The sequence below is a fragment of the Erpetoichthys calabaricus genome, chromosome 14 (assembly GCF_900747795.2).
Source record: "Erpetoichthys calabaricus chromosome 14, fErpCal1.3, whole genome shotgun sequence".
Lineage (NCBI taxonomy): Eukaryota > Metazoa > Chordata > Cladistia > Polypteriformes > Polypteridae > Erpetoichthys > Erpetoichthys calabaricus.
The window spans coordinates 31,514,231-31,536,541 of record NC_041407.2 but is presented as its reverse complement, the minus strand read 5'-3'; the positions used below and the strand labels follow the sequence as shown (position 1 = coordinate 31,536,541).

Here is a 22,311-nt window from a genome sequence, read left to right as displayed (position 1 = left end):
CGTTTGTGATGATGACTCATATTGCTTTCAAGTCATCTTATTTTACACACTGTTCTTTTGTTTCTCTTCAGAATCTGAGATTATGAGAGGTTATCCTGATGGAGTTCATATCACTGCTGGTAACTTTAATCAAACATTGTTTTGCACTTCCTGTGTAAATCATTTATTTTAATAATGAAAAAGAGCGCAGACAACATGGGAACTTATGATTTGTTTAAAAGAACAAAACTGTGGGTATGTATAAATACCATCATTGCTTTGGATTGACTTGTGAATTTATTGAAACATACACAAACAACTTTGAAATATGGCAGTGTCCTCATGCATAAGTGGTTAAAGTGGATATAAAACATTAGCAACACCACTAACAGGTTTAATGACAAAGCTTTGACATATTTCATGGAACCTGCACTGTAAAACAAAGGATACTAAGAGAAAGGCTGCATTGACAGATGAAGAAGGACAAATACGTTTTAAAAAATGAAGTTTACTTTCTGTGGAACTTGGTAGACTTGCATTGTTTTTACTATTATACTCAGTTTCTAGGTTTTCTTACCTTAACATACTTATAGTTTACTTACTATGTAGTGTTTTTAATAATATTTTATAGTACCATTTAAGAATGTAATTTTTAATGTATTGCAAGATATACATTTATTTTTCTAAATATACATTAAACAAGATTATTCTCACTGAAATTAGCAAATGTGACACATGATATGTGGTAGTGTGTGATGAAGAATGAAGTGAAACAGGTATAATAGATGCTCACACAACTGTACTAGCTTTTTACACAATTGTGAATGATGATGATGGATGCAATTAAGAGATCTATATGCTTAGTGAACCATTAATTATTTTGAATAAAAGCTAAATACGTCATTAAGAGTATACAAGCCTTTCTGTCAATTCACTACTATTATTATTATTTAATAGTACACAACTTGGATTAAGAAAGGTTTTAGAATGTTGCTATGCTTACTACACTACTTGGGTGACGTCTAAATGCCTCACCCCTATCTATACAGGTTTTCTAAAAGTATCTTTTTTTTCCCCCCTTGACACGGTGATAGGTGATTCTAAATTCAAAATGTATTAGAGAGTATGGATATAATAGTATGTGATGGGCCATAAATGTTTTCTCATTACTGTAACTCCTCAATGGTAAAATTAGGCTCAGAAGAACTGATGGACTAATTGCTACGAAACCTTAAAAGAAGTTTTATGCACATCTAGAATAAAGTAGAACTTAGATGATAAAAAGCCACACTATTATCATATTTTTGCCATTTTATCTTGAAGCTGGAAAAAATGAAAAGCTATTTTTTTTATTCATTTGCTTTATTGGTATTAACAATAGCCTTGGTTTTCTGAATACGTGCAAAGATTTCCTTGAAAAGGGCCTTATACTCTGGAGTGCTGTGACTAAGTCTTTTGTCTACTGCTTCCACCTGTCTGCTAATTTTATCTGCAACATCACATTCTTCCTTCTCCTGGCTAATATCAGTAAGACGGAAGTCACAAAGAGAGGTGTCTCGAGAGACAGGTTGTGATGTCTGAACTCCCATGTGTCTCTGACTTTTTTCATGACTACGGCATTTTGTCAGAAGCTCCTCATATTTTTCTAATAAGCCATGGTATTGTTCATCTACCTCCCTTAAAATAGACATGCCATGTTTATGAACACTGCCCGCGTGAAGCATGTAATTTGACTTGGGACATACACCAACAATAATGTTGAGTGCAGTATCACTGGAGCTTTTCCAGACTGAGCTAGATGTGTCTGAAGCTTGTTTAATTTTCTGTCTTTCATTCAGCTCAGGCTGCTTGATACTGTTGGACTCTGAAATATTATTTAAAGGCTTTAGGATGTTTTCTCTCTGCTTATTCTGTCTAACTTGTTGGAAGTTACTATTATACTTCATTTGCTGCAGCTCTAGAAGCTCTGCTTCCAGTTCATGGATACTTGACTCATAACCCACTGCCTGCTGGAGGCGCTGCTCCAATTCTGAATATTTGTTGAGTACTGGAGGCATATTTATGCTTTGGCCACTTCTTTGTGTGGCTGCCTGCTCCTGCTGGATTGTAAGCGCAGTGAATCACTGTCTCATTTAAGCTGCTGTTCTCCTTTTCCAGGGACTGTGTGGTCAACTTTGTCATCCATGTGTCCATAACAAAATCATGCTGGTATCTGAAAATCAAACAATGCATTATTTTTCTTTAAATAACATGACTAATTTGATATATGACACAGAAAGCATTTTGTGTTTTAACTTACATCTGTCTTGCAAATTTGCTTCATAACTTCATATTAACAGAGTTAGGCATTATATTACACTAAGGACACATTAGAACATTAGAGATTGTAACAAATTTATTGAAAACAGGCCATTCACCCAAAAAAACAGCAATCTTATTCACCTAATTTCTCCAAATAACATCAAATTGTGTTCTGAAGGTTTCTAAAATACCACTCTCTACACCACACTAACCATGCCACAACAGTTTTTGCGTGAAAAAGAAAACAAAAACAAAAAACTTTATAACATGTGCAAAATTTGCCCTTAATATTTTAAAGTGTCAGCTGGGATCCACTGTAGTAATACCCTCCATGAGTTTAAAAAAGGCTATCATATCATCTCTTAAACTATGTCTACTTAAACTGAAAAGGTTCACCTCGTTCAGAAATACCTCAAAAGCTCATAACTATCAGTCTTGGTCAGCCTAGTCACTGTTCTCTGGACTTTCTCTTGCTCTTCTATGTCTTTTTATGTGCATTCACATATAATGTGTGAGGCATCTATTGAGATGGTTATGTCTGTCTTTCTGTCTCTCTGTCTGGATGAAACAACTTGGCCCCCCATGGACCAATTTAATTAAATGTGGCACACTTATTTTTAATGGAAATTTGTTGAGACAATTACATTTTTCTTGAGATATTTTGAACAGATTGCACTATACAGTTTAAAATTTCAAAATCTCCTGTTGAAAATCACTGGCAAATTTGCAAGGTCATCTTTCTTAAAAGAAAGAAAACATTTTGTGCAACTATGAATTAATGCACAGTTTTAGTTTAACCTTCAGAGCGGTTACACCAACTTGTATTATTTTCATCTTTTTCACCTCCAATAAATACTACAGACAGCAAACAAGATCTCAAAACAAGTTAATGAAAAAACAGAAGACTGCGTATGCAGGCAGGAAGTAGCTTTCACTGCTGCATGCATCTTCCTTCTTCCAGTGCTTTAATTGGTAAAAGGTAAGTTAAATAATCTTACTAACCGTAAAAGTATAAAATGCAGGCAAGGAAAACAAAGGGTTATCTACAAGCTGTTGTGCACAGAGCAAATAAACATTTAATCAATACTATTTATCTTACACTAACCCAAGATCACAGCGCTATTATGTATAAATTATAATGATTCGGAATTAATAACTTACTAGGGTGGCCAGACATCCAGGAGACTGGGACAGTCCTGATTTTCAGGATACATGTCCAGATAAATAACTGAAGAATATCAAAATATTCCAGCCTTAACAGGCTGCCCATCTGTGTAGTCAAAACTCAGATGAGGAAAGCTTAATTAAGAACTTGTGTTAAATTTGAACAGTATTGCCAAGATAACCAAGAAGCAGACAATGCTGTCATTTCTTTGTTTCCACTTAAAGCACTGTGTGAAATCATACATGTTCATTCATGAAAGTGTCTTTTTTTTTAATTTTGCCATTGCCCTGAACCCACAGTGTTGATGATAAGATGAAGCAGCCATTAAACTAATAAGGATGGGCTTGAACATACTTGCTACAAAAGTGTCCTAATTTGGGACTCTGAAAATGTGGTCATCCTATAATTTACCATCAGAGTGCCACAAGCACCCAATATCCATAATGGTCTGTCTCTGTAATGAGGTTTACCTTTCACTACTGCTTTTCCCTAACATTTGTCATAACTGTCATGTAGCAATTTGGCTGATTCTATATGATCTTCCATTCTGCCTACTTCACCAGCTTATTGATCACATTCTTGTCCACATCGTTTTATTTATTTATTTATATGTGGGGGTTGGGATTGACAAGGTCCACCTATCCTCCCCTGCTTATTTGCTATATATTGCCTTAGGTTCCTATAAGTCTAATCATTTTCTTCTGATGATAGTTTCTGGTAGGAATCAAAAGCTTAGGAATAAAAAACTAATTTAAGATACGTGATTCATTTGCTTCTTTTGTGGATTTCCAGCTATAAATATGAAAGCCATATCACTGAGATATATATATATATATATATATATATATATATATATATATCCATCCATCCATTGTCCAACCCGCTGAATCCGAACACAGGGTCACGGGGGTCTGCTGGAGCCAATCCCAGCCAACACAGGGCACAAGGCAGGGAACCAATCCTGGGCAGGGTGCCAACCCACCGCAGGAAACACACAAACACACCCACACACCAAGCACACACTAGGGCCAATGTAGAATTGCCAATCCACCTAACCGGCATGTCTTTGGACTGTGGGAGGAAACCGGAGCGCCCGGAGGAAACCCACGCAGACACGGGGAGAACATGCAAACTCCACGCAGGGCGGACCCGGGACGCGAACCCGGGTCCCCAGATCTCCCAACTGCGAGGCAGCAGCGCTACCCACTGCGCCACCGTGCCGCCCATATATATATATATATATATATATATATATATATTTTGTGACATGTGAATCCCTGTCTTGCACCCCAAAACACGAGGCTGAGTCTTGGTACTTTAGCAAATCAGCTTTTATTCAGCTCAAAACAGGAACAGAAACAGCATGGTTATTTATTGTAGCAGGATCTACCACTTTCCATTACACAGACACAGCAATCAGGCAGGGTTGTGGCCAGGTTAGTGCTTCTCAAAGACACCCCTAAGTGGGATGAAATGTCGAAGAGCGTCCCAAAGCACGATTGCCGCGTTTGTGGAAGACAGCCTATCAGTTGCCTGGGCAACCTCAGGCTCCCAGTGCTGTAGCGGTTAGCAGCAAAAGCAAATCTGAGCCGATCGCGCTCATGCTATAAGTGCATGTGGTTGATGGGTGATGCAAGGAACAGTATTACTTGGCCACAACCCTGCCTGATTGCTGTGTCTGTGTATAGGAGAGTGGTAGATCCCGCTACAATAAATAATTGTGCTGTTCTCGTTTTCAAGCTGAATAAAGTTGGTTTTGCTAAAGTACTGAGTTTTAGCCTCGTATTTTGAGGCGCAAGACAGGGACTCACACATCATAACTTCATTACTACCAGCGTGAGAGTAATCAGTCTATAATCATTTAACACTAGAATTACCAAAGCCTATGAAAAAACTCGTAATCCCGGCCCACCTTAAATCCCTTCACACTTCTCCGTCAGCGTCTTTTGTGTTGTAAATGTGTTGATCAGCAAAAGCAGCAAGCAGCCTTGCCACCAACACAGAAAGGACAGAAAGTTCTCTCAGCTCAAGTCTGTTTACTTGTGTGCGAGTTGCCTGGAGTTGTATAGGGTAAATAACAACATAAATATTTGGAATACGTGCATTTCATGTGTGTTCTGTGTCTACAACAATCTATGTAAATACATAGTTAAAACAGAAACTTTTTCACGTTTTAGTAATAATTGACAAAATGTAGACATGAAGTGTATAATGTGTGAAGCCTGAAGTCCAAATATCAAATAAACACTTTCAATAAAGGTACAAATATAACAAAACAAGTGCGCTTTAATTCAAGAATATAACTGCAGAAAAAGAACTTGTGTTAGGGTGTGACACTGACACACCCTTAATAATCAAGACGTTCGTGGTTTGATCCCAGACACCCCCATTTTCAGTAGTGAGCTGCTCTTAATTCTTACTATTATAGAATAAAACCGCACATTTGAGTTGAGTCTGTAAGACAGTGCAAATTTATGGTACATGTAAAAGCATTTTTTTTTATTCTCTCAGTCACATTCACGTTTGCCCTGATCTGACACTGCTGTTTTCAAATAAAGACAGATGAGGATGAGGGTTCTACATCGGAGAAAGAGAGCAGAAGACCTCCCTACAAGAAATGTCCAGTCACACATAAGAACAGCACAGCTGTACCAGGCATAAAGGCAAAAGATGGTACAGTTTGGATGCAGCAAGAGGTTTGGCGTCATCCTGTCAGTTAGTCTGCCCCACACCTGTCCTTCAAAGAAAAAAGCACGGCTTATAGAGCTTGCCAAGGTACCGTGCAAAGCCCAGTTTGTTATGTTTTGTGATGGTCTTTATATAAAAACAATTATATGTTACTTATATAAAAGCCAGATTAAATGTTATTTACCTTGATTTATTTACTTATCTTCCTACAGCGTTAAGTCATAAGTAAATTGCAGAGCTTCCTCTGTTTGATTGACACGGGCATGCTGACAAAGTACATGTGTACTGAAGTAACTTTAGCTGCAGGTGGAAGCTCCTGTCGCACCCTACGCAACTGTGTTTGATCTTATTCAGGAAAAGATCCCAGTTGCCCCACGGGAGAAAGACTTTCCTAGACTAAAATCATAAAGCTTATGAAACCGTTTCCGGACAAAGGCAGAACCGTAACAACAGTTGTGGGGAGATTCCACCTGCAGCTAAAGTCAATTCTGTTAGCCTTCTTAATGGCTTATGTACACTGTCTGGAAGTGGATAATAACGAGTCCACTTTGACTCCTAAATCTTTCTCTTAAGGTGTACTTTTAATTTTCAGACCCCCCATTGTCAATTCAACCCTAACATTTTTGTTTCTTACATGTAATACTTTACATTTACTCACATTAAATTATATCTGCCACAATTGCTGCCCTAATGCTTTCCAGACCAATCCAGATGTCCTTGCCAAGATGTGGCTCATCCAACAGAAGAAGACTTCCATTTAAATTCTGTTTGACATAAATAGCAACCCCTGTTCTTTTCATGTTATGTCTATCCTTCCTAAAAATGCATAACCATCTATGTTATATTCATCACTATCTTTGTTATGTAGCCAGGTTTCTGTTATTGCTATCGGTATTGTTAATGTTATAAGTCAGCTTTTTTGGAATTAGGAAAATATCAATAATGCATTTTTGAACATCAGTATTCTGTTTTAGATGCAATGCACCTCCATTCTCATTCAGCATATTGCATACTGTACATATCATATACTATACAGTATGCCATTATCATTTTGCCATCACTGATATCTCATTTGGGCAATACAGCGACTATTGGCTTCTGTAGTCAAACAACTGCAATGGAACAGGAAGACACAGAAGACTCCTCCTATTCATTTCAATCTATTCCTTCTCCAGCAACACTTTGCTAGAATAAGATACAAATAAAAATGAATGTAGTGTTATACTTACACAAACTACATTGCTCAAAAAATTAGGGGAACACTTAAATCACAAATTATTTTCACTCAAGTGAAAAACCTTTGCTGAGTAATACTGTGTAGTTCACGGAGATAAAATGATGTAACAATGGTCAATGGAAACCAAAATAACCAACATATTGAGGACTGGATTCAAGATTATATCGGAAATATATATCTAAAATTGAAATCACAGGCTTATCCAAATTATGTGAATTTCATTAAGGCAACTCATAATGTGACCCAGTAGTGTATATCCCCCCCATGTGCCTGTTTCACTCCTGACAACATCTAGACATGTTCCTGATGAGATGGCGAATGGTGTCCTGGGACATCTCCTGGATAAGGGCATCAGTGAGCTCTAGGGCAGTCTGTGGCACTAGTTGCCGTGTCAGATGCACCAATACATAACATCCCAGAGGTTCTCAATTGGATTCATGGGAATGTGCAGGCCAGTTAATGGCTTCAATGCCTTTGTTATTCAGGAACTGCCTACACACTCTGGGCATATGAGGTCGGACACTATCCTTCACCAAGAGGAACCCAGTGCCCACTGCACCAGCGTAAGGTCTGACAATGGCTCCGAGGATTTCATTCCAACATCATGGAATGGATGTGCCACCCTGGAGGAGATAGATTACCTGTGCAACCTGAATCGGCTGCAGTAACTGCCTTATACTACCAGTAGTGACAAGGACAGTAGCAAAATGCAAAACTAGAGAAGAATCAGTCAGGAAGAATAAGGAGAAAGCAATTGCCTGTGGCCAACACCAGCAACACCATTCCCTTTTGGGGGGTTGTCTTGCTGTTATCTCCCCAGTGCACCCGTTGTCACTTTCATTTGAACCAAAGCAAGTGACATTCATTCACAATCACTTATGCTTACTGGACACATTGGTATCCCTGAAGCTTAACTGACTTAATGTTAGACTGTGATGATTATGGGCTCGCTTAATGTTTTGAGCAACATAGCTACAGGAAGCCAAGAAACAGTTGGTATATTGAGTTTATAATGATGGGAAAATGTCTCTTCAGAGTATGTTTGATTAACCACTATTAACTAATTGAGTTACTGTGTTCACAATAACTTCAGTTTAATAGCATTAGTTATTACTTTAGGAAAAAATGGACATTAATTATGGGAATAAGGAATGCAGTTTTTTTCACCTTAGTAAAACTAACAGTGAGTAGAACTTAAATTATGAGAAATGCCTCATGAGTGGTTTTTTTTGTGAATGCATTGTGCTTATAAAGACCACACTAGTTTTGTTTAACACTAGAATCCCTGAAGCCTATGAAAAAACTCATAATCTTGGGCAACCTTAAATTCCTTTGCACCTCTCCGTCCGCGTCTTTGTGTTTTGTATACGTGTTGATCAGCACAAGCAGCAAGCCACCTGGAGTTGTGTAGGGTAAATGATATATTGTTATTTGGAATACATACATTTCATTTGTGTGTTCCATGTCTACAATGATGTGGGTAAATGTAGGATGAAAGGAAATGCGAGGCAAGAAATGCTGAACACATACCTAAAGCAGAAATGTTTTCCATGTTATACTAATAATGATGTGAAGTGAATAATTTGTGAAGATATTAGTGCAAATATCAAATAAACACATAAGCTTTGATTGCAGAATATAACCAAAGTAAAAAAAAAAAAAATCGTTCAATTTACATGTTGCTGTCAATGAGTTACAAACCCAAGCTCAAATGTCAATTGACAAAAAGCTAATATGTATTCCTGGATGGTGCAGAGGTATGAGCTGCTGCCTTATAACTGAAAGGTTGCAGGTTCGAGTCCCAGTACTCCTTGTTTTGAGTAGTGAGCTGCTATTATTATTATTACTATAATATAATAAAAACATACATTTGATTTGAGTCTGTAACACCCGGCGTAAATTTTGGCTATTTGTAAAAGTTAGCGTTATTTTTTTATTAATCAGTTTTATTCTCTCAGTGACATTCACGTGGTACAACAAACTTGCCCCTCCTTCTCTGTGTTGGTGCTGTTTATCTCCATTCTTTTCACAAGAACAGTGATGACCACAGTTGGTACTGTGATTGATGCCTGCTCAGAACTATCAGACTGGACAAAAGCAGAATCGCAACCACAGACAGCTTCTTCACAGCGCTTTTGCTGGCTAATAGACTGCTGCACTGCAATGCAACTCTGCTTGGCACCATAAGTAAAATGGGACTTATACCTGTAGCTAAAGTCACTTTAGTATGCGAGCAATTCGCCATGCTAATGTTTAGATCTGGCAGTATCATGCTGATGGTGTATGCGCCCAAAAAGAAGGCGGCTTTGAGATTGAAAACCTCAAACTTAGCAACTAGGACATCTGAGAAAGTGAGTAGAACAACTGAAGCCCAATGTTTTAATACACACATGAGCAAAAGACTGAAAGAAGATAGAGTGATCACTGATTCAAATGGCTATATTGTGGAAGACTGGAGTGTGAACTTGCCAAATAAGACAAGTGTCCAAGTGTCCTTAAATATAATGCCAAATTCCAGAAGCATATGTGACAAGTGCAGACCAAGGCAAGGAATTTGAGATTTTACATTAAGAGAGATTACGGAGAAAGCAGAAAGGGAAAAGGCAGAAATAAATGCAAATTCAAAAGTAACAATGACTGTGGACTAGCAAGACGATCAATTCAACTACTGATCAGAGGATGTACACTGAAAGGCAAAATACTAAGTCTGGGATTGGAGTGCTCAAATGAGAGTTTTTGGCATTCCAAAGAACAGTATAATAAAAGATAATGCAATAAAAGAATTTATTGTGGCTTATCTAGTTCAGTAGACTCTACAACAAGATTACCTGCCAATAATAACATTAATTAGAGGAGATTCAATATAGAATTAAAAAAATATATTTGTCTTAGTTTAAATCTACTGTTCTCAAATTAAAAAGGTAACAATTACTTATATTTTAAGTATAGAAAATTACTCCTTCATTTGGGAATTGACTCACTCAGATTCAACCCATTGTCCTGAATGTTCTACTTGTCATGAGGTAATACATGTTCCTAAAATGAACTGGTCCAAATTTGACCTTTTCTCCATAAACAGACTTTGTCAGTAGTTCTTTCTTTCACTATCCATCCCAGTGAGAATTACGTATATATTTAAGTACCACTGCACACATATTTCTAACTAGCACTGCATTTTAACAGCTTAAAGGAATTTTTTCACCCTAGTTTTGTGTCTTGTTTCTGTCTCTCTCTGTTGTTTACTCACCATTATTAAAACGTATATTGTTTCCTGCTTTGATTTTATCAACAGCACCATGTTTCCCCTTTTCTATCCTGTTTAAATATTGGTCCATGGTCAATTCTTTCATGTTGTTCTTACATAATTTAGTTTGTTTATTGAAATACTGTATATAGCATGCAGTATGTGGTCTAGTGGATAAGGCCTTTAAACCAGGAGGGTGCCAGTTCAATCTCCATACTAGACACTCTTTGTGATGATACCCAAAAGCCAAGCAAAATGACACCTTTTATTGGCTAACTAGAAAGATTACAATATGCAAGCTTTCGAGGCAACTCAGGCCCCTTCTTTTACATCTTGCCTGAAGAAGGGGCCTGAGTTGCCTTGAAAGCTTGCATATTGTAATCTTTCTAGTTAGCCAATAAAAGGTGTCATTTTGCTTGGCTTTTCTCTACATTCATAATGGCTAACACGGTACAACACCCTAGTACTACTGATGATACCCAAGTAACTCATCTGTGCCTGAACAGTAATTTATGTAAACAATTATAACCCACCAAAGAACTTCTAAATCCTCGAAATCCCAGATTCATGTAATCAACTAACCAGGAGTGATTAAGATTTATTTTGTGAAGATTAGGAAAGTGAGTATAAACCCCTAAATTAAACATTCACATTTTTAAAGTCCCAGAAAGTAAACACACATATAGGATTAAAGCATATAAAATAAGTGTATTGATACAAAAAGAAAACATATACTTAACCGGAGATGCAGTGTCTTTTCAAATGTTTGTACTAATATTAAAACTAATTCAGGATTCAAATTTCCCACTGGGTAGCAATCACAAAGGGGCAGGCCCTTCAATACATTATTTCCCTTGTCTACACATGGATACATTCTCTTAAAATAACATTTCCTTGTCACAAAATTTACTATAATAAGATACCATTGGACGATATTACTGCATCTTCAACTAGTAGGTTGTCTCAAATGCAAAATAAAAATAGAAAAAATTACCCTCAAAATAGTATGCATTATGATAAATAAGTCATGGATATTAATTACTCCCAAGATATGTACTGTTCAGTCCTAAGGGAAAGTACGAAGGGGTAAATCCAAAAGTAAAGGCAATTTAAAAATTATACGGTAACTGCAATATAATATATGACACAATATAACACGTTTGCGATGGCTTATGATTAGTTTGAACACGCACAGCACAGTGTTCTGTTGTCAATCTAGTTGAAGCAAAGGTGAAATAAATATGGATGTTCCTCTGTGAAATTGCACTACTGTTGAAAAACACACCGCAGTGAGATTTCTTTGGGCAGAAGGACTGAAACCTGCTTAAGTTCACTGGAGTGAAAATAGCATGACTCAAAGAAAAGTTTATGAATGCGTAGAAAGGTTTATAACAGAAGAAGTAGTAACCGATGAAGCTTGATCTGACCGAACATTAACAATTGTACACACAAGCCTACACTGACGTGGCAAATGCCTTCAACACAGAAGACAGACAGATTACATTGTCTACTGTTGCTGCATATTTTGTATCAGCTATTATGACTTGATGTACTGTAAATTTTGCGCACCCCAAACAGCTTATTGATCTGCACAAGCAAACATTCTTGGTCAGACATGGCTTAACTGTATTATATCGAGAAAGTTATGAGAAATAAAGAAATTACACTTTGTGGAGTATAGTTAAACATCTCCAACGTGTCCACAACCAGGTGGTGATTTTTAAACTGCATTCTCAGACTACTAAGTATAACACTACCAATTCGAGGTGCAGCTTTGTCTGGCCTTCTGCAACACACCAACCTACAGGCCCATTATAGAAATCTGTCTTCTGTAAACGGATTACAGTCATCCATCCATCCATCATCCAACCCGCTATATCCTAACTACAGGGTCACAGGGGTCTGCTGGATCCAATCCCAGCCAACACAGGGTGCAAGGCAGGAAACAAACCCCAGGCAGGGCGCCCAAACACACCAAGCACACACACTAGGGACAAATTAGAATCTGAAAACCCAATCACATGCTTTTTGCAACATACCTTTAGTAGATCATTCCTGACAATAAAATCCTATTTACAAACAGAAATGTAAACTGTACAAATATTTATAAAGTGCACCACAAAATGCAGCCAAAGGTCTTGATAAAGTTAGTGCTTCCATCCCCTTTGTGTGAAATGCAAACTCTGTGTAGCAAAGCAACCTTGTTCAAACAGTATAGTTTTCATTTTTAATCTGAATAGTGCATTTACACGTAAGATATAACAAAAAATAAAATCAGAGAAAAGAGTTATTGGAATATAAGCTAACAGATACTGAAGCAGATAATTATAGTCATTCTGAGCAAATGGAAAAATCAATAAATAACAAAAAAAAACCATCTTACAAATAAAATTCACAATTTTATGCTAAGGGAAATTTTTTTGCAAATGTTAAAAATGTGCTTTTCCACATTAGGCAGAAATCATTACTATAGTATTGTGTAACAAATCAGTAATTGTTAACATATTACATAACATGTTTTACAAAGACAATATTAGCTGTACCTAAAAGATGAGATTTCCTTCAGGCAGGGAAAGGTATGGATGGTCTTGCGTCGTTCCCTTCTTTTTCTCCTAATATTGGCCAAACTGTGCAGTCTCTCCATTTGAGTCTGTAGTAAATCTACCTGAGACAGCATAGTCTCAATTGAACCTGTAAGACTGAGATATGAAAAATAAGATACTGTCACAAAAAATGAACACTGAGCAATTTAACCTCTGCATACATTTTAAGTCTGTCTTAACATTATTTGTGATTCAAACCCTGCAAAAGTTACATTAAAGCTAATTAAATAAAATTATACTGTATTGCAAGTGTGATAAGCTGCCCGGACACAGACAGACGGACACCATATTCAAGTCCACCACACGTTTATTGTACATTATATTTACAATGTCCAAGTGCACCAACCCAGTGCCAAAGCACCAATCTCCCCCAAAGTCCAGGCTCTCACGCTCTCTCTGCCTGCAAGTCAGGCCGCCTCCTTTCTTCTGCCTCCAAAACCTTGTCCACTCCTCACCCGACTCCAGTCCCTCTTTGCAGGGAGGCGGCCCCTTTTATAAGTGCCCGGATGGGCTCCAGGTGATCCCCGACATTCCCTAGACACTCCCTTGTGTGGCGGAAGTGCCGGCTGTGTTCCCGGAAGCCCTCCGAGTGTTCCCAAACTTCTTCCCCCCAGTACTTCCTGGTGTGGCAGAAGTGTTGGGGTTCTGGGTCCTTCAGGCATGGGGGCGCCCCCTGGCGGAGACCACGGGCCCCTACAGGGTTGGGCTTTCAAGCCCTGCACCCGTGGCCCTCAAAGGAACCAGGGCGGCTGCCCCCTTGTGGTCCGGAGGAGGAATGATCCCTCCTCCTGTCCTCCTGGGCGTCCCGGCTGGGCACCACCCCCTGCCGCGTGCCACGCAAGTTTACCAATCTGTTAGACCATAATCCTCATTCTTAGCTGAGGTTAAATGATCTTTCCCCATTAATATAAAAATATTCTTCATGGATGACTTGAATTTTCACATAAATGTGAAAAATATTCAAAACTATGACTAAGCAATTTTCACAAAAAATATTTTTGTCTATTTATTAAATCCATTTATTTTCCTATTATTCTATTTTTCAATTGCAAGTTTACATGCAAAGTTGACAGAATACATATATAAAAACTTATATGTATATATTAATGGCAACTCTGAGCCATCCATACTCAACACTGGAGGTTACACCTTTTCCTAAACACACACTTCAATGCAATTCTAAGCACAGCATAGATGTAAGGTAGGGGTGCCTCGATGCATCATGTGCGAGACTGCTCTATCAGCCAATGAAGATTTGCAGCATTGTGATTGCATATATATAATGTTATTGAGCATAGCCCATTATATGGTTGCTTCAGGATGGCAACTAGGAGGCATGTTCACATATAAACATTTACAAGAAGACTGTGATTTCAAAGGTAAATTGCACACAACTGTGCATAAGCAAGCATTTATAAATCAGATTTTGTTTTGTTGTACACATATTTTCACACTTGAATATACACAGAGTTTTATAAACGAGAGCCCCTTATCTGGATTTTGGCTTATTTTTGATGCCTAGCTCCCTTTTTAAAAATTCCGTGCTACAGCTATTGCTCCACACTCTAGGGAGCCACTTGAACCCGCTACTGCTGATAGTGTACCCGAGGGATAAGCCAGTGGATGAGGATACAACACACAAACATAGCAAGGGATAAGTAAAACAGTGCCATTGCTTTTATTAAAACAATCAAAACCAAACAGTGTCCAAAACAGTACAGTGTTCAAATGTACATAAATAAGTAATCTGATAAAAATGAGTATCTCTGTGGAGGTAAAAAAAAAAAAAAGAAGAAGAATCTATTAAAACGAGGTTAAAAACACAGACAGGAAACTGTCCTTTATGATTCTGATCGCTGGTGCATTCCTTTTAAAACTGACATCTCTCTCTTATCCTGTTCAGGCTCCGCAGCACGGAGAGACGTCCATCCTACAGGTACAGACAACCTTTATCTGCCAATCCCACAACATGCTGCCAATCCCACAACATTCCATGGGGAGCCATCAACCCCTGCTCCGCTCGCATCTTTGCCAATACCTGGCTCCTCCCATCTTACACCGGCTCTCCCTCACTCCTGTCCGTTTCTCTCAGCTCACTCTTTAACCTCCGTTCTTTTTCCTTTCATTTTTCTCGTTTATGATTCTCCTTTCTTCGTGCTGGCTCCCCTTTATATGCATCTGCGTGTGACAGTGTCTTAATCATGCACCTTAGTAAGCTGATGAAGCGTTGAGACAGGCCGCCACCCTCACGTACAGGTGCATCTTGATTACCTCCAATTACCTCGCCAACCTCTCACAGCTGCGTGAGCAATACACACCAGGGATCTCAAGACTGCCTTTAAATTATTTATTTATTTATTTCAAAATAGGCCAGTAATTTCCCAGCTATGGACCTGCTATTCCACAGGCAGGCTTTGAGGATGAGGCAAAGAGTGGGTAGTTGCAAAGGCAATTCTGATGCTCTGGGAAGCTTGCTTTTCCAGGAGTTGTGTAAATATTTGTTTAAGTCATGTTTTTACATTTTGTTAATTTTTGGAATGTTATTAATGTGTCAGTCAAATATCTCTTAAGTTTTAATTGCATGTGTTTATTTAAAAAGGAAAGAGGTTTTTTGCTTACATGGCAGAGTTTGAAACTATCAAGGATTTTAGGGAAACATGAAGATTGAATGAAACAGGCAAATTTAATGTTGCATTTAATTTGCAATCACCAAACTCAATAAAATATATCAGAGTAAATCAAAATGTAAATGCAATTTGAAAATCACACCGTAACCACAACAGATACAGTATATAAACTGATGCAATACAACACCTTCGTAATGGCTTATGGGCACTTTGAACATGCACAGTGCAGTGCTCTGCCATTTCTCTATTTGAAGCCAAGGTCAAATGATCATGGACGTTCCGCTCTGGTATTGCACCACTGTTGAGCAATATGCCATAGTGACATTTCTTTGGGCAGAGGGAGTGAAGGCATTCACCTTGTCAACGTGTGCTTGTGCGTGTGATGCTGGTGGTCAGCCAGATCAAGCTTCATTGGTTACACTTATTCCTCCTGCTTTAAACCTATCTACCCTTCATAAACATTTCACAGGAGTCTTGCTGTTTTAACTTCTGTGCTGATCCAACATCCTTCAGAGAATTTCAGCAGGTTTCACCCTCTCTGTCTAAAGAAATCTCAGTATCTCAAATAGAAACAGTGAAGAGTCCTAATATTTTTTATTGTTTTTAGTGTTTCCCACACCTTTTGTATAGTGCTTCTTCCGTAACAGCCATTTATAAGCTGAGACAAGCTGTCAAACCAGTTATGTGAGCTCTCTGTTTGGGCTTGTGGTGCTGATGAAATTTATACAAGCAGAATAACCGACTCTTTTCAGTGAATCAAGTCTAATTTGCTCAGTTTATGTGCAAAAACCTAACTTGTTGAAACCACCACTTTTATTCAGGATAAATACCTTTTTAAATTGCAATATAATTTTTCAATATTAGGATATATGAAGATTGGTGCCCTTATTTTGTTTATGTTATTAAAATGTGTTCAAATGCTGCTTCTTCTGTGATGGTCACTAATCTCGTTTTCAAGCCTACAGTCTTTAATTATTTTTCTCCCTGCTTTTTTCTTCAGAATCTGCTGATGTGTGAGGATAGTGTCAGTCTTCATGACAAGTAGAATATCTGCAAATCTAAATGGCCTACTCAAGTCTCAAGTCTATTAATAAACAAAGTCTTTTTCTTAGCAACCAAAATACAGATACAACCATGGAAAATCTGTGGTGTGACTTCTGTGCACAGTATTTCACATGCAAACTACTGTAGGATGCGTTATTTGTTAGTGATAAGATTAACTGAATCAATCTGATACTAGTTCCGGCGCCGCCGAGAGTGGCAGCCTTTTCAGCAGCTCCGTGTATGACTGTATGTGTATGTGTACTTTTCTACTTTTATTTTTCTATTTTTATTTATTGATCACTCCTATCACTTTATTTTATGTGGATTTGTTCCCTGGACACACTTACTTTTACAATGTGGGCATGGATTTTTACACGCTGAGACTCGTCTATTCAAGTACTCAACTTCGAGCGCTGAGAACAAATGCCAGTGCCGGTGTGGTTCCCTATTTACCCGACGAGGTAAGAAGGCGGTATCGTGGCAGCAGAACTGACACTAAGCTAAAAATGAAGCGGATTGCGAGAAAGTGGCGTTTTAAGCCTTCGGTGCCTTCTGTGATTCTGGGGAATGTGAACTCAATCTCAAATAAGATCGACGAACTGGCTGCGCTGGTGAAAAATGTCAGAACCTACAGAGAATGCAGTTTGTTGCGTTTTTGCGAAACGTGGCTAACTACCACCATCCCAAATGCTAACGTGGAGCTACCTGGGTTTAGCACAGTTAGAGCAGACAGAGTTGCAAGTACCTGTGGGAAGCACAAAGGAGGAGGACTCGCTGTCTATGTTAATACACGGTGGTGTAACTCTGGACATGTTAACGTCAAAATCTCCACTTGCTGCAGGGACATCGAACTGTTGGCCGTAAGTTTGCGTCCCTATTACTTGCCCAGAGAGTTTGGACACGTCATTGTTGTTATTGTTTACATCCCTCCTCGGGCGGACGTGGAGACAGCGAGTGACATCATCCATTCTGCTGTTGCTAAGTTACAAACGCAGCACCTTGAGGCACTTGTGCTAATCGCTGGAGATTTTAACCATGTGACGCTGGACAAAACATTACCTGCCTTCTCCAAGTATGTGGACTGTAACACCCAGGGAAATAAGACTATTGATTTACTGTATGCAAACGTTAAAGTCACATACAGCGCCACCCCGCTGCCTGCCCTTGGGAAAGCAGATCATAACCTGGTTCTGCTTCAGCCTCACTACAAACCAAAAGTGAGGGTCCTACCTGCAACCACACGATCATTCAGGAAGTGGACCCTGGAGGCTGAGAATGCTCTGAGAGAATGTTTTGGAACTACAGACTGGGATATCCTGCATGGATCACATAGTGAGAACATTGAGGAAGTTGTTGACTGCACTACTGACTACATCAACTTCTGTATGGACATTGTAGTTCCAGTAAGAACTGTACGCTGCTATGCTAATAACAAGCCATGGATTACAAGTGACATCAAGGGTCTTTTGAACCAGAAGAAAAGGGCATTTAAAGGTGGTGATCTGCATGAGCTCAAGCGCGTGCAGAAGGAACTCCGAGTCCAGCTCAGGGCAGCGAAGGAGCAGTACAGGAGAAAGCTGGAGCAGAAGTTGCAGAATAACAGCATGAAGGAAGTGTGGGATGGGATGAAGATCATCACTGGCTGCAGCTCGAAGCGGGGTACCACCATCGAGAGAGACGTAAATAGAGCAAACCAAATGAACAACTTCTTTAACAGGTTTGACCACCCTAACCCACTCTCACTCTCACCTCGGAGTACTGCACCCTCCACACATCCTTCTGCTGATCCCAGCATAGGAGAGACATCCCCACCCATAATTACAACAGCGCAAGTGAGCAGAGAGCTGAGGAGACTTCGTGCCAGCAAAGCAGCGGGTCCAGATGGAGTATCGCCACGACTGCTGAAGGTCTGTGCATCGGAGCTGGGGGGTCCTCTACAGTGCATCTTCAACCTGAGCCTGGAACAAGGGAGAGTCCCGAGGCTTTGGAAAACATCTTGCATCACCCCAGTCCCAAAGGTATCACATCCTAGTGAGCTGAATGACTTCCGGCCTATTGCTCTGACATCACATGTGATGAAGACCATGGAGAGGCTGCTGCTTCACCACCTGAGGCCACAGGTTCAACATGCTCTCGACCCTCTGCAGTTTGCATATCAGGAGAAGGTGGGAGCGGAGGATGCCATCATCTATATGCTACATCGATCCCTCTCTCACTTGGACAGAGGCAGTGGTGCAGTAAGAATTATGTTTCTGGACTTCTCTAGCGCCTTCAACACAATTCAACCTCTGCTCCTTAGGGACAAGCTGACAGAGATGGGAGTAGATTCATACCTGGTGGCATGGATCGTGGACTATCTTAAAGACAGACCTCAGTATTTGCATCTTGGGAGCTGCACGTCTGACATTGTGGTCAGGAACACAGGAGCACCACAAGGGACTGTACTTTCTCCGATCCTGTTCAGCCTATATACATCGGACTTCCAACACAACTCAGAGTCCTGCCACATGCAAAAGTTCGCTGATGACACTGCTATCGTGGGCTGCATCAGGAGTGGGCAGGAGGAGGAGTATAGGGACCTAATCAATGACTTTGTTAAATGGTGCGACTCAAACCACCTACACCTGAACACCAGCAAAACCAAGGAGCTGGTGGTGGATTTCAGGAGGCCCAGACCCCTCATGGACCCCGTGATCATCAGAGGTGACTGTGTGCAGATGGTGCAGACCTATAAATACCTGGGAGTGCAGCTGGATGATAAATTAGACTGGACTGCCAATACTGATGCTCTGTGTAAGAAAGGACAGAGCCAGTTATACTTCCTTAGAAGGCTGGCATCCTTCAACATCTGCAATAAGATGCTGCAGATGTTCTATCAGACGGTTGTGGCAAGCGCCCTCTTCTACGCAGTGGTGTGCTGGGGAGGCAGCATTAAGAAGAAAGACGCCTCACGCCTGGACAAACTTGTGAGGAAGGCAGGCTCTATTGTTGGCATGGAGCTGGACAGTTTGACATCTGTGGCAGTGCGACGGGCGCTCAGCAGGCTCCTATCAATTATGAAAAATCCACTGCATCCACTAAATAGTATCATCTCCAGACAGAGGAGCAGCTTCAGCGACAGACTGCTGTCACTGTCCTGCTCCACTGACAGACTGAGGAGATCGTTCCTCCCCCAAACTATGCGACTCTTCAATTCCACCCTGGAAGTTATTGTCTGTTTTTTTACCTACATTATTATCAATCTTTAATTTAATAGTTTTTTTGTATCAGTAAGGTGCTGCTGGAGTAAGTGAATTTCCCCTTGGGATTAATAAAGTATCTATCTATCTATCTATCTATCTATCTATCTATCTATCTATCTATCTATCTATCTATCTATCTATCTATCTATCTATCTATCTATCTATCTATCTATCTATCTATCTATCTATCTATCTATCTATCTATCTATCTATCTATCTCTCTCTCTATCTATCTATCTATCTATCTCTCTTACTGTACACATTTAAACTAATTTAATAGAGAATTTTAAAGCTACTAGGTCATTTTAGAAAAACATTTTGAAGTGTATGTTCTGACTATGTTGAGTTTATACAGTGCCTTCATATAATTTTCAGAAAACAAAATTGAGAAAAACATTTATTAATATGCAGTCTTATGCTAAAATCATTTAAATTTACTTTTCCCTCATCAACAACACTCAATACCTCAGAATGACAAAGTGAAAACAGAACTTAAGAATTTTTACACTATTAACAATAATAAAAGCAAAATATCACATTGACACAAATATTCAGACCCTATTCTATGATACATTATCATGTTTCTACACCTTGTTTGGAGTGCAGCTTTGGTCAAATCAATTGATTGCACATGATTAATAAAGGTGCAAACCTGTCTATATAAGGTCCTCCAGCCGACAATAAAAAACCAAGCCATGAGGTCAAAAGGAGTTACCTTCAGAATTCAGAGACAGGACTATGCTGAAGCACAAATCTGGGGAAGGCTAGAAAACATTTCTGCATCACTGAAGTTTCTCAAGATGACAGGCCTCCATAATCCATGAATGGAAGAAGTATGAAACAACCATGACTCTTCCTATAACTGGCTGTCTAGGCAAACTGAGCACTTAGAGGAGAAGGGCCTTGGTAAGAGAATCTGTGTGTAAATTGGAGAAACGTCCAGAATGACATCCACCACTGCAAACACTCCACTAAACTGAGTTTATGGTGGAGTGGTTGTACAACATATTAAAAGCACACCTGGATTTCTCAAAAGGGTACCTAAAGGACTCCTAGACTATGAGAAACAAGAATCTCTGGTCTGTTTAAAAATCAAGATTGAACTACATGGTCTCAATTCAAAGTGTGTCTGGAGGAAACCAGACATTGCTCATCACCTGTGTAATACCATTCCAAAGGTAAACCATGGTGGTAGCAGCATTATGCTGTGACTGCAAAACTAGTTAGGACTGAGAGGAAGCTGAACGGAGCAAAGTACAGAGACACCCTTAATGAAAACCTGCTCTTAATGTTCTGGATCTAAGACTTGGCTGAAGATTCACTTTCCAACAGGACAATGACCCTAAGTACAAAGAAAAAACAGGAGTACCTTAGGGTCAACTCTGGGAATGTTCTTGAGTGGCCCAGACAGACATCAAACTTGAACCAGGTGGTACATTTCTGGAGAGACCTAAAAATAGCTGTTAACTTATAGTCTACATCTAACCTGACACAGCTTGAAAGGATATGCAGAGAAGAATGGCAGAAAATCCCCAAATCCAGGGTGCAATGCTTGTCACGTCATACCGAAGAAGACTCCAGGCAGTAATTACTACCAAAGGTGCTTCAATGAAGTACTAGTTAAAGGGTCTAAATATTTGTGTCAATGTGATATAAAGTTTCGTATTTTTAATACATTTGCAGAAATTTCTAAAATCTTGTTTTTATTTTGTCACTCTGGGATATTCAGTGGTGCTTAAAGAGGGGGAAAAAGTAAACATAAATGATTCTAGCCTAACACTGCAACATTAAAAAAACGTAAAATGTAAAGGTGTCTGAATGCTTTATGAAGGCACTGTATATTTATTATAAAGCTTATAATTCACACTCTCACTGACCACTTACGGTTGTTATCAAAGTGTAAAAACGTTTACATTTTAGAAACCTCTTAGCAATCTACAGATATAAACGCCTATAAGGATCTAAATACTATATGCATGTATACAGTATTACTACTGAAATAATAATTACAATCTAATTCCTTTGTAAACATTGCCATGTTGTGATCTGTAGTCTGGAAGGTAGGGTTTGAACCCAGTGCGATATGTGAAGGTTGGATTGAAAATTAACCTTTTCTTTTGTTAACCTTTTGGCGTTAACCCAGAACGTGATTCAGGCTGAGAATTCTATGCAATAACAGCT

General features: G+C 39.2%; 1 protein-coding gene across 1 annotated transcript in view; it reads right to left on the bottom strand.

Moving 5' to 3' along the window:
- Positions 1–257: 257 nt before the first annotated feature.
- Positions 258–22,311, bottom strand: part of cdr2l (cerebellar degeneration-related protein 2-like) — a 48,303-nt gene continuing 26,249 nt past the window's right edge. The window contains exons 4-6 of the mRNA XM_051918939.1: positions 13,158–13,313; positions 2,067–2,191; positions 258–2,026 (exon numbers count right to left, since the gene is read on the bottom strand). Coding sequence (XP_051774899.1) covers positions 1,329–2,026; positions 2,067–2,191; positions 13,158–13,313 — 979 coding nt within the window. The 3' untranslated portion in view covers positions 258–1,328. The remainder of the gene's footprint in view (positions 2,027–2,066; positions 2,192–13,157; positions 13,314–22,311) is intronic.